Source organism: Oreochromis aureus, linkage group 15 (assembly GCF_013358895.1).
Source record: "Oreochromis aureus strain Israel breed Guangdong linkage group 15, ZZ_aureus, whole genome shotgun sequence".
Lineage (NCBI taxonomy): Eukaryota > Metazoa > Chordata > Actinopteri > Cichliformes > Cichlidae > Oreochromis > Oreochromis aureus.
In genome coordinates, this window is record NC_052956.1 from 25,509,609 (window position 1) to 25,523,241 (window position 13,633).

The 13,633-nt window shown below is 45.9% G+C and overlaps 1 protein-coding gene across 2 annotated transcripts in view; it reads left to right on the forward strand.

Moving 5' to 3' along the window:
• LOC116330558 (T-lymphoma invasion and metastasis-inducing protein 2) overlaps window positions 1-13,633 on the forward strand; it is a 47,883-nt gene that overhangs the window by 19,273 nt on the left and 14,977 nt on the right. The window contains exons 2-6 of one of the 2 annotated variants that reach the window (XM_031752908.2): window positions 6,045-6,209; window positions 7,456-8,547; window positions 11,101-11,569; window positions 11,820-11,998; window positions 13,112-13,336. In XM_031752908.2, the coding sequence (XP_031608768.1) occupies window positions 7,462-8,547; window positions 11,101-11,569; window positions 11,820-11,998; window positions 13,112-13,336 (1,959 nt within the window). In that variant the 5' untranslated portion in view covers window positions 6,045-6,209; window positions 7,456-7,461. The remainder of the gene's footprint in view (window positions 1-6,044; window positions 6,210-7,455; window positions 8,548-11,100; window positions 11,570-11,819; window positions 11,999-13,111; window positions 13,337-13,633) is intronic. The other variant, XM_039599091.1, reaches the window with a different exon arrangement.

Sequence of the window (13,633 nt, forward strand, 5' to 3'; positions counted from 1 at the left end):
TAATAAATCAAGAACAGATAATCTGACTGGAAGCCTGTTTGGAGTCGTGTTTGCCAATTCTGGTTCCAGGACCATCAGTAACGTGTTAAAACGAGTCTGATCTCACTTCATCTCCTGAGGATGAATTCTTTAGATGTAAATGATGTCAGGACATTTCCTCTGTAACGCCACCCTCATTTATATTTAGGTTCTTCCTGAAATGCAAACTAATTTAAAATTTTTCAGTTTTAATATTTAGAAAGTCTCCGGCTTCATTAAATCAATGCTCCATGTTTGGTTGCGTGCACCCGCTGACCTCAGGGTGCATAAGTGGCTTCGGTCCAGCGCTGTGGACACGCCATCAGGGTGGCTTTACACCACAATTAACAGCATTTTTCTCCCAGTACATAGCCTGGGCCCATCAGCAAGGAGTTTGGACGTGGAGAAGCATGCTGGCAGGCAACAGCGGCAGAACGCACAACGTCTTCCTGGATGTCGTGCCTGCTCAGAGGCACTGCAGCACCGAGGGACCTAAAACAACCTGTCAGAGAACAGAGCAGTTTTTTTATAATGAATGTATTTTTACTTTGTTGCGTTTCCACCTCTTCTTGTGCTAAACTGAAACTTTAGACTCACGTTGGAGCAATCACAGAGCGGAGCCTCGTCATTTTCCTGGCGAGAAAAAGTGCATTTTGCCAGTTGCGGCACATTTTTAAGGCCTTCGCTGAGACTACTGGACTGAAAAGTACATGGAAAATAAACGTGTGTAAAATGACACTAAAATATGAGCGCAGTTTTTTATTCAAGTTTGAATTACACCATTGAGTTTTCACTTCATGGGATGCGCGCTGGAACAGCAGCCTGATGGATGGTGCTCGTTTTTCCATCCGTCGGTTCATAAACACGATGGCCTCGCCGAGCGACTGAAAGGAGAAAAACTGACTGCTGCAGATAATCAGCTGATTAATCACTTCCTTTCTTTAATGTTTCCCACACAAAGGCTCATCTATCTGCTCTCATCAAGTCCATACTATACTTCATTAAAGATTAATAAAAGCAAAGATCAGCATATCAAGTACAAAAGCTGAGTGTTTGCAGCGTGTTTGTGTATCCACTGCTGCAGGAGCTGTCTCAGTTTCCTGCTATTTACGGCTGATCTGGACTTCCTGTTTCCTGCGTCCCCTCAGCCTCAACACAAAAGCTTCTCTGCACCAAGGAGAAAAAAAAACGTCTAACAAGTGATTTTAAACGCAGGAATGCTCGCTCTGAGTCATTCTCCTTCACAGGATCTCTTTTTGCACTGGCAGGACATTTTGTTTGTTTCACTCACTTCTGTCTGACTCATGTTAAAATCAGCAGAAACCCAAAGTGATCTGAACATATGAAGAACTGGAAACCAGCAGCTGGCAGTCGGGGAGCTCCGAATCTGACGTCGGTCCTGGTCTGTCCTGTTTCTGATCATAGATCGTAATGCAGACTAGAGATGGCACGATACCACTTTTTTATGTCCGATACCGATACCGATATCATAAATTTGGATATCTGCCAATACTGATATGACTCCAATATAGTGTATTTTTTAATCAATAAAACTGTTTTTGTAACATCTTGCTGCATTTTGTATAAGGTCATACTCAAGTAAAAAAACAAAACAAAACACTAAAGCTATTCTGTTATACCTGTATGCAAAAAATACACTGCACCCAAAATATGTCATAGTTCAGCATTACTGATCAATCTAATAAACTTAAACCTACACCATCCTCCCTATTCTGGTATTTTAGAGAGTACTTAGCAGGAATATTAAACAACCTAACAGGGTTGCCAACTCCCAGCAAAAAAAAAAAAGGGAACCACCCCTACTCTCTGCCTCGTGATGCTTAATCGACGTAATCAACTTTAATTGAATGCACGTGTAAAAAAAAATAAAAAAAAATGCACAGAACACAATTATTTTTCTACAATAATTAAAAAGATTCAACATCTTTCTTTAACAGAATTGCAGACTGCACCGATGGTACCTTCCCAAAGGAAAAAGTACTATAGCTTACTCGGGTATATATTAGACTTAATAGATACTATATACAATAATGGACTTCATACATGAAAACTTTGGCTGTAAGATTCAGATAATTATTTATTAAAAGCTAGACATGACAATTAGAAAGGAAAGTATTTCTTTGTGCCCCCCGTTCCTTGTTCATGCCCTACCTGCCCCCCTGGCCAAACTTTGCTAGATCTGCCCCTGCATAGTTACCAGCCGTCAGCTACGTAGAAAAGGATCCTGGTGTGGAAAGTAATATTAAATAAATTCTAACAACAGCTTATCAAGCTTAAACGTGCTGCTGTTGTTTAGCCGCTGGTTTCCTCTTTATGGTGCAAAGTGGGCCAAAAACAAACAAGAGAGACGGGAGTCGCGACAGAAAAGCCGATCAGCTGATCATTGATCAGTTTCATGATTGAAGTAGCAACAGGAGAGGGAGGGGAGAGAGAAGAGCCAGTCACTCCATATATCGGTTGTTAAGCTTAACGTGGGAATGCTTTACAAACATTCAGAGATGAACTTACACACTTGCTTTACTTCTCTCCGGGATAACTTCCTCAGAGATGAAATGCTGGTTTGGTAGCGAGGCTCCAGATGCTCAACCAGACCGCCGACAGGTCTCGCACGTCACGCATACTGGTCCGACGTGCTAAGGTCATGAGCTGGATTACGCCATGTCGCAAGTTTTGTGAGGTGCTTTTGTGATATTTAATGGATCGAAATAAATTTTTTATATTGCTCTCCGATATCCGATCCAGTAATTTAGGTCAGTATCAGACCGATACCGATACGTAATATCGGATCGGTCCATCCCTAATGCAGACACAAGTTTTTTTTTTCTGCACGTGCAGCAGAGCAGCATCAACTTTACGTAAAGATGGGCGTAGCCAATCGATGCTGCATTCCGTGTAATGTTCAGCAGGGGGCGACTCCTCTCACAAGTTTATGAGACGATGAGCCTCCTGCTCATCTGATCTCTGAGCTCAAAAACACTTTGGTCAATCAATAATTTCAGGGTGCTGAGGGGGGCGGAGCCTATTGCAGATGTCACAGTTGGAGAGACAAAGTAGACTCTGGATAGGCTGGTGGTCCACCACATTCACACCTGCAGCCAATTTACAATCATCAGCGAGGCAAACATGCAGAGAAACCGACAGCTGGTCAGTGAGCTCAAGCCTTTTTCCTGCCAGCTGTGGATTCAGTGAAGTTAATTTTGGAAGTGAAAGTCACATTAGACTCAAACACCAAGGGAGGATTTAGTCCTTGAGACTGACAGTTTGTAACCGTATGCAGTTTCAGATCCACAGTGGCTAAAACACCCAGCCTGAAGCTTCACGAGCGAACTTCATGAACCAACAGGAGGCTTCATAGCAGCCATGTACAGTTTTTGGTTGCAGCTTATCCTCAGCTGATGGTGAAGCAGATCATTTAGTTTTTACTACCTACAAACCCACACGGACACAAAGGTCTCACTCTCTTTCTGCTCCAACGAAGTCAGTGGAGACATTTTCCCCGAATTTCTTTGTGTCTTTGTGGCCCATGAAAAGTGTGTACAGTGCATTTAGGGTTCCATCACAGTGAACGCTGAACATAAACTAAAATCACGTTTCTAAAAAGTAAAAACAAAAGTCAAAAAGCTCTTTGTGTTGTGAGCGAGTCAGCTGTAAACATGGGGGTGGGGTCTGCGTGTCTCGTCGTGAGTACCAGATAAAGAAACTGTTGGACATGCGTTTGGTGAACAGGTGGCATTCCTCCAAACGGACTCAGAGGAGATTCAATCTGCACTTTAATCAGATTCTTTTCAATACACATCTGATGAATTCCTCCAATATGGCAGCCATGCGCCTGCCTGAGGAGGGATTGAGGGTGTGTGTGTGGGGTGGGGTGTCAGAGGGATCTTTGTTTTGGAAGAATGTGAGGGGTCGCCCATGGCGGGGCGTCCTGTGAGCCGGCAGATGGCCGATGGGACGAGCAGACAAAAGTCCCCGGCAGACTTTTCTCCTTTCAGAGCTCCTCGTCTGAAGAGCAAGACACAAAACAGCACCGGCCGGAGGGGGAGGGGGGAGGAGAGAGTGGTGGGTGAAGGCCCACCATCATCACCTCATGTCACACTGTGCACTTTAATACGTGGGTGTCTTGAAATCATTCCTCTGATATATTCCGTGTCCCAAACTTTGTCAGTGTCCTCAACCAGAAAATATCTTCTGTCCTTTTTAAAATGCCTTAAAATGAGCCATGAATGATCTTTCTGAGTCTGAGATGCTGGATGTCTCTGAGAAGAAGAGACAGTCCAACTTTATAGTTGCTCCTCCTCTGCGTTGGAGGACGTTTTATGATTTAACCCACATGGATGGCTGAAGGTTCACTTTAGCTTCACATAAACATGAAATTATTGTGATTTTTAAATGAAATGCGCATAACTTAGATCCTAAACAGTGACTTTATCATCTTCTTGTTTCCTCATAGCGTGCCGTTGGGTTTAAGGTTAGCAAAGATGCTCAGACCTCAGTGTGTGGATGGATTAGCTAAAGTTTCCCTTAATGGATCGTTTCAGATTAAAAGAAACGTTTTAAAGGACAAAAGCCGTGCTGAGCACAAACATTAGTCCTCTGAAGATCCCTGTGCTGTGAGACGCAGTACCTTTAAGATATGGAGGTTGAAGGCTGGATTGATCAGATTTTTCTGATCTGATCGGGTCTTGACCTCCTCAGACTCAATCCAGGGAGCACCGAAGGACAGAGCGTTTGCTCATGAAGCTCCAGGACACTGACACCTGGTGGGAGGGGCCTTAAATCCTTTCATCTCTCTCTAATTAAACTTCTCTCGCCCCTCTTCATCTGTCAGCTGTCGAGGTTTCCCTTCACCACTTTCCGTCTCGGTTCAGTGGATAAAGGTCAAAGGTCAGCAATGCATTCGGGAGCCAGCAGTGTGTTGTGTTGCTATCTTCTCTCCTCTCTCCTCCCCCGTCCTTCCTCCATGGCGCTGACCTGTGGGACAGGATGGGCGTCGTCCTGCCCGAGCTAGCTGTCTGTATGCGCTGAAAATCAAGTCATTGACCCTTCCCGTGCTCACTCAGGAAATGAGTCCAGGGAGCTCTTTATCGCAATTAATAATTTCTGGGGGTTTTTAGACACTGCTGACGTCCTGAGTGCAGCTGCAGTGGAAATCAGAGCAAACATGACAGGAAAAAAGAATCTAGGAATAATAATTAATAATAATCTCAAACAGAAAAAGCTTTCCTTTGCTCACAGATGTTAGTAGCTGGTTGCTGCCTCACTGCAGACGGTCCGGCTGTTGGATCCAGAGTAAACTGATGGCTCGTTTCATTCACACAGTGTTGTTTTCATGCAGACAGAAGCGATGCATCTCTGGGCAGTTCGGGGATCGTGCTCACGTGATGAGTCGTTCTGTTGAGTGGGCACAGGCATACTCTCCAGTGGAAAACAGTCTTTTTCACATGTTTGGAAATATAAACATCACACTTTGATTCTCTGGTTGGTTTTTGTACGACGGGCTTTGCTCTACTGTTGCTGTGAGTTAACACATAGATTTCAGCTGCTCACAAATCAAACATGATTTGTGTAAAGATTTTTCTATGTTTTGCGTCTGTGGGTCTGAGTATCGTTGGAGCTGAGGGGGAAGGTGATGGTCATATTAATCAGTAAGGACTGTAATTGTCACTGGCAGCCCTTCGGTTTGTTGTCCCGCTGTGGGAACGTGCAGCCACATCTCTGGGATCACGCTGAGGGTCTTAAAATAGCTCCTCTGTGATGACCTCAGCCTGCTGCTCGGTTACAAAAAAAATGTCACGGAGAAAACAGAGAGAAAACGAGGAGAAAATTGGTCAGCATTCCTGAAAACCAAAATAAACAGAGAACGGAGCGAGGTCTGGTTTTCAGGAAGAAAAAGACTCAAGCGGAGACGTCATGGAAGGGGAGGAAGGGAAGGGGTGGGGGAGTCGTACAAAAGGAAAGTCTGTGTACTGACCGGGCCCCTCCCTCCCTCTGTTCTCCCCCAACAGATGAGCCAGCACGAAGAGAGAGGGCGATCCACTTAGACTTAGACTTACACAGAGGGGGAGGGAGAGAGCCAGAGCAGCCAGAGCAGAGAGCTCCATTAGAGACGAAAGAGAGGAGGTAGCAGGACGGAGGATGAAGACGCTGCCGAGCGTCTGAAACACAAACAGGTAAAAAAAACCAAAAAAAACCCCGCTTTATTCATTTATAAAAAAAACCTTTGTTTCAGAAATCTGTCCTCTGAGTTTAAACCATCTAAACTTAGAATCGTTAGATTAGTTCCTTTTAAGGTTTACTTTTAAAGAAACGTCACATTTAGATCTCTCCTCTTTTTGTTTCATGTAAACGTTCAGTGAAAATGGATTTTTCTGATTGTCCGACAATCAAAGCTCTGCTGAGCAGTTTCATTAGTCTTCTGAGTCTCACATTAAAACTCCAAATAGTCCTGTTTTTTTCTGCATTTTTAGTTTGAGCAGAGCAGTGTGAGCAAAGCTGTTTGCAGGAAAATATCAGAAAACTAAAGGTTTAAAAGTTGTGAATGAATGTGTGAAAATGAATGGAGGATGCACAGAATAAAGAAGAAAACATATGTGAAGCACTGCAACAGTTATGGTGTCAGAGCAGCAGGTGGTATTGTGCGCTGTGCAGACTCGGTTCAGGGTCAAAGGTCAGGCTCGTGCACTTCACTCAGAGAATGTGTAAAAATGGTTTGACACACAGCAAATATAAGCATGATGGTCCAAACTTTAGTTTTTGGTTCGCCTGAAGGCAGCTATTAGGTTAGCTGTATGCTAAATGTCTGTGATGATCGTGTGCTTGGTGTTCAGTCAGATCAGAGCTTTAAATGGTTTGAAATTTGCATTTTAAAGCCTCAACACTTGTTTGTAGAGCTGGTTTGACCGTATTTAGACGAGCTCCGTTATCGGCTCATGCTAATACAGCGAGCTGTCCGCAGACTTTTAGCACAGGAGGGCACTGACTCATGGCTGAAGCCGGCCTCAAGTGGCCACCAGAGGAACTGCAGCTGGAGATAACCTAACAAACTAACGGCTGTCTTACAAATATCATCTGCAAATCTACCAGAAAATAAATATGTGACATCTGGGTAATATTGCTGTCATAAGGAAGAAGGAAGTTTAGATGCTTTTATTATTTTGTGCGTTTGAGAATGGACGGCAGTAAATGAGTGAATGTTTAACATGTGTTCACAAACGTGGGGTCACCAGGTCTTTAACTCATCTTTGGCTTCCAGTGGGAATGATTATAATACTGCCCGTAGTATTTGATGTAGTATTGTGTGTAGAAATCTCTGTTGCTTTAATACATGCTGTGTGTGTGTGTGTGTTTCCTGGCTGTTGTGTCGCTCGTTTTTTTGCCTCACGTCTGATGATGTCATCCTCCTCCGTCCTCTTCCAGGTCGTCATGGGAAACGCAGACAGCCACAGCAGCTTTGTCTCTCCTGCCAAGCCCTCGTGCTCCTTCAGGTTTTCCTCCAGGAGGGAGGAGGTGACATCAGCTCGCAGCTGGTGGAGGAGCAGCCAGGGAGGCTGCAGGAGCCGAGGGAAAAGCTACCTGAACCACCCAACGGCCGGTTCGCCCTACACCTCATGGCATTACGAACCAGCCCCTAAAGCGGCCCGAGGAGGCGCCAAGCTGAGAGCGGGGTCGCCTCAGAGGCTCTGCAGGGGGGAGCGTGGTCAGTTTGGGGGGATTGAGCGGGCGTCTCTGAAAAGCAGTGGCAGCCCGAAGGTCCTGCTCAGCAACGATGGCAGCATGAGGGTGGAGTTCACCAAAGCTCGGGTGGAGCCACAGGGCCTGAGCAGCCTCCCCACCATCACTGCCACAGCGACCACCGCTGCGGGCGCAGAGGCGTCGCTGCGCACCAGCAACGGCAGCTCGCTCAGCTCCGATGGCTCTTGGTACGACTCGCCGTGGGGGAACGGCGAGCTGACGGATAACGTGTTTGTGTGCAGGCAGAATGCAGACAACAGCAGCGGCTACACCACCGCCACCAGCAGCAGCGGCTACAACACCTTCTTCTCCACTCAGGGCGAGGACATCTCACCTGGATTTAGCTCCACCCTCCTCTTCCCCACCACAGAGACTAATGTGTTTGCTGCTGCAACCACAGGTTACAACACCTGCTCCTCTGGCCGGACGGAGGACAGCGGCATTGGCGACTCAGAGCTTCTGCAGCCGGACCTCACGGATTTCAGCCTGATTTCAGCTCCTGGGGTTTACAGCAGTCACAACACGCTGCCCGCCTTCCCCACCGACGCTGGGACCCCCGCCGGGGAGGCAGCGCTGCTGGATGATGTCACACAGAAAGAGGAGGGATCAGCCGGTGATATGGAAGAGCATTACTCCTCCTGCACGCTGCCCTGCCGAAATGTGGAGTCTGCGAGCACCGCCTCTGTTGGGAATAACCGAAAAGACTTGCTGAAGAGCCGAATCAGACGTCTGAGCGACTGGACAGGAAGTCTGAGCAGGAAGAAGAGGAGGATCCAGGTGAGAAACAATAAGATGATGAAGTCATGCTGTGGGCAGAGCTCAGTGGTTCGCCACCTGCTGATGATGGACAAAATGACATCATTTTTTGTTTTCTGATGTTTTACATTTAAGAATGTTGATTTTCGACATGAACAGACAACCCTGATAAAAGTGCACAAAATCATAATATTTTATTAAATCTTTGAATTCTAGTGTTTGACAAAGTAGAGGTGTATGTTTTTATCACTTGAACATAATCACAGCCTGTAAACAAGAAGAAAGAAAGAAAGAAAGAAAGAAAGAAAGAAAGAAAGAAAGAAAGAAAGAAAGAAAAAGGTCAATAAAGATCATCAGAATATCTTAAAATGTCTTCAAAGTAAAATCCTTTAAAAGTTTTTATAAACTCATTAGTAGATAATTTTTTAAATATATTCTGAGAAACTTAAAACTGGTTTTAAAATGAATATCTTCCTTAATCCTGAGACTTAAACACGTCATTGAACTAGATTAAAGTCTCATCATGACTATTAACAGTACACATGGAGTCAAGTACAAAACGCCATTTTCAAACATCTTCACACATCAGTAATCTGATGGTCCGCTTTCTCTGTGAGAGAGCTGGCCCAAAAAAGCACGGCTTCCTGTTTACAGCCAGCAGAATGAGGTCACATCCTGTCTGCAGTGAGGGAGCTGGAGTAGTGAAGCTTGTTGTTCGTGCTTTTTAACTCGGTGCTGATAATGACGGTGATAATGAAATCAGACGCTGATGTAGTTTCCTCACCCTGGAAACCCTAAACACCCCACCCCCACCTCCCACAACCTGGGTAACCCCCTTACATCTTCGTGACCTCATGAGGACTCGTTTTCCCACACTTGAGAAAAGTTCTTCTAGACGCACAGCAAACATCAAAGGACTGACGAGTAAACTTTTATTATCTGCTCTCTTCATTGTCTTTGTTTCGTCTGCAAGGTTTTTAAGATGTTTAACCCAAAAAGCTTTCTTTGCACCATGTGAATGTTTCACTGGAGTGCCGCAGTCTGTGTGCCGGATTATTAATCACAATCAGAAAACTTTATTAATCCCAGAGGAACAGAACAGAAAACCTTTGAAAGCATCAGTCTAGCTTAAATCCTCTGCAGCTTTGTGTCACAGTCACAGGAGAATCCATCTTTCCTGGTTTCAGTGGAGCCCAAACTGCACCTTTGAGCATCCATAACCTCACCTGTGACCATTCTCCAGGTGTGGCCACAGTTACAGTCTTTGTTTGAAGCTCTTCAGATTTAGATTAGCTTTTGCACAGGAGGCCAGGACCAACATGGATGTCACTGTCTGTCTGACTGACTGATAAAAGCCGAACATCATGTAAACTCTGTTCTAGTACGGCACCAAAGGATTTTCTTTGTGGAACAGATGTGTCCTGGTAGGTGTTTCATTGATCTGATTGGTTAAAAGACGTTGATAACTAGTTGCTGGTGGTTTATCTGTTCACCTTTCAAGTAGTTTTTGGAAAGTGCTAGGCGGTCTCTGGGGGCTCAGATCAGGTTGATGGTAGGTGTGCTAACACTCTGCAGACAGACCACGCATCATGTTTTGTTTTGTTTTTAATGATCGCCGATAATTAGGATGTAGCAGAGAGTATTTTACCGATCATCAATCACTTAGCTTTCTAAGATTGACGTCCCCGTGATACATTACAGTGGACTTTTTTCTTCAGTCTTTCCAGGGCTTTGATCCTGCTCATCAAAAACAAATCGCAGTGCTTGAGGAACTTTGATCTCTTGGAAAATTCCTGGAGCTTTTCATGGGAAAGCACCAAAACAAAAACATCACATGCTGACACTGGAGAAAGAAATGTTTGGGAACCTGGAGCCAGACCGATCTGAGGGCTTACGTTTCATTTACCCCTTGTTTAGATTTCCATGAGGGCTTGGCTCTGCTCGACCAATCACAGCACTGTGTTTGATACGGGGGAGTTTGATACAGCATGGCCGAGCACCACTGAAGCACTTCAGTAAACATCCAGGATCCTTTAAGTCCACTATTATCTCAGGATTAAAAGAGCTGCATGGTAGATTTTCTCTAAAGAACAAACAGCTTAACGCCTTGACTGATAAGAACGGTGCGTTTCTGCACCAACTCACTCTACCTGTCTATAAACAGCAAGTTTCCACATTTAGTCGTCACTGTCACCTCACAATGACGGCTAAATGTGGAAAACTGCTCAAAAGTGTTGCACAAACCTGGACTAGTCGCTCAGTTGGAGGTTTAAAGTAAAGTCAGAGTGGGCATCAAACCCGCGCCCTCTAAAACCGGCAGGTTGTCTTATTGGCTCAAGAGCAGTGGTGGATTGTTTCTTTAACGCTGACACTGCAGCGTGAAGCATATTCACACCCAGTTAATGCTAACAGAGGGGAAAATTGTGGTCTGGAAAATGAACTCATGAACACAGAGAAACAAACACACAAATACTGCCCGGTGCTGAGCGCTGTGTTGGAGGGCTGCTGTGTGCCTCTTGTGGCCACAGACGGAATCACAGCAGTCAAATAAAGTCCTCTCTTATTTCTCTGCAGGAGCCGTTCGCCACTGACACAGCCAGTGTCTTCATCAGTGGACTGAATGCTGGGGCCGTTAGCTGCAGCGCACTGTGGTCCTCCGACCCTCTCCACTCCGTGAACCACAACCAGTTCCCAACGCTCCACTGTGGCTCCTCCAGGAGTCTGAACCAGAATAGTGATGCTCAGCGGCAGAATATCTATGAGAACTTCATGCAGGAGCTGGAGATGGGTTGCAGCAGTACGGCTGACAGGACAGAGCCATCAGAGGGGGACGGAGACGAGGGTGAGGAGGACGAGGAAGAGATGGATGGGGATGTGGAGGTGGGAGGAGGGGAGCAGCTGGACGTCCTGTTTGAGAAGGAGCAGGGTGTGGTGCGGCGGGCCGGATGGCTCTCTTTCAAAGCTCTCATCACTCTTAACAAGGACAGGAAGCTGGAGCTGGTCGCCCGCCGCAAGTGGAGGCACTACTGGGTCACACTGAAAGGTAGGGCCGCCTTCAAGGACCAAAAAACAGAAAGATGAGTTCAAATTTCAGGATTAGATCTGATCTGATTTTCAGTGAAGGGCAGAAAATTTGTGTAGGAGAGGTCTTGATAAAAAATGTAAAAATAAGTGTTCTGTTTCATGTTAAACATTTTACTCAAGTCTTTACAATCTGTGACATCAACAGCTAAAACTAGCTAAAACAGCTAAACTATTTAACATAGAATTAACAATGGATTTTGTCTGTTCAGGTTGCACTCTACTGTTTTACGAGACATACGGGAGGAGCAGCGGCAGCGCCGACCAGGAGCTCTCTCCTCGCTACGCTCTGCTGGCTGATGACAGCATCGTCCAGGCCATCCCTGAGCACCCAAGGAAGGAGCATGTCTTCTGTCTGAGCAACTCGTATGGAGACGTGTACCTGTTCCAGGTGAGGGAACCGCCCGCACACAGAGAAACATGATTTTACTGGAGTATCCTTAAATGCAGCACTAGCATAGGTTTCTATAAGCAGCTGTGGTGTTGGGACATTTCTGAGGTTTTCTCTTCAATCTTTCATTCTGTGATCGCTTTCCTCCAACTGCTGCCTCCATCTTTTTTCCCATCGCTGTGGCTCATCTGTGAGCAGCGTGAATGAACGGGGCGTGGCATCACCAGCTTTTGGTTTTCTCACCACAAACATCCATACTGTGGGATTTTCTCGGCATGTCTTTCTGTTGGTAATGACTGTGAGCATTTCCCACTCTGCTGCCAGCTCCACACCACCCACACCGAGGAGCAAACAGACAAAGAGTAGATTTTACTTTTACTCCAACAAAGAAGAGGAGGCACAGATGTGTCGAGGCCCCAGATGAACTCCTGACGTTCCTTCAAGTTGATCTTGAATGACATGAGCAGCAAAAGTCTGGATGTCAGAGGTCAGCGGGGATAAAAAGAGAGGCAGATTATTACCTGTACTCTCGTTGGTAAAGGTGATGTCATCATGTGATTTAATCACTTATCTCTGTGATCTCCTCCTCAAACTTTTAGGAGCTCCTCTTGATTCCCAGAGTCACACTGACTCCTGCAGCAGAGTGTTTACAGACACACAAATTACCCTCCTCCCAGAGGAGGAGGTGGAGGTTTTGTCAAGGGCTGAAAGCAGCTGAAGATGAAGAGCGGAGAAGGCTGAAAGCCTGCTAATGGGAATCACGACACCCAGCTAATTACTGCAACAAATGTTCCTCTTTACGATGATGACCCGATGAAGAGCGAGCTTTAAACCCTGCCACACGTCCCCTCGTAAACAAAAACAGCTGTTAACATCAGGACATCAAGTCTGCTGCTTAAAAGCAGAAACCAGACCATCAGAGGATGACTGAGAGTTGCTTCCTGCTTTCAGCAGCAAATTTACATTTAAAAGTTTCTGTATTTAAGGTTTTTCTTGTCAAAACAAAGCGCAATCAGCAGCTGAATATTCAGAGTTAATAAAGCAGGAGGCTCAAAGTTTAATACTGTTCTGTTCCTTAAAATCTGTCTGACTCCATCTTGTCTCGCCCTCCAGGCCACCAGCCAGACCGACCTGGAGAACTGGGTGACGGCGATCCACTCAGCGAGCGCCTCTCTGCTGGTGAAGCGTCAGGGGAAGGAGGACACACTGCGCCTCCTGCGCTCTCAGAGTCGCTCGCTGCTCCACAAGATTGACATGGATGGGAAGATGAAGAAGATGGCCGAGCTGCAGCTGTCCATCATCAAGGAGCCCAAGAGCAGGAAGGCGGTGGAGAGCCAGGTGAGTGCGGGGAGAAGTGGTCCGGTCAGGGCGGACAGCATGTTGGTATTATCACCTACCCCGGTCCCGAATATGGGCAATGCTTTAGAATGACCCTCACAGCTATCTTTGAGTGAAGCACACGTGAACATCAGACCAGATTCTCGCCCTGTTGTCTTGGGTCAAAGTGCCACAACTTTAAGCTTCACGACACCTTCAGTGTCTGAGGATTGCTGCTGTCTCTGTGTTTGTTGCAGAGAAATTAGACGACCCTGAAACTGTGCAGCAGACTGTGTTTCAGTTTAAGGGTTTCTTTTC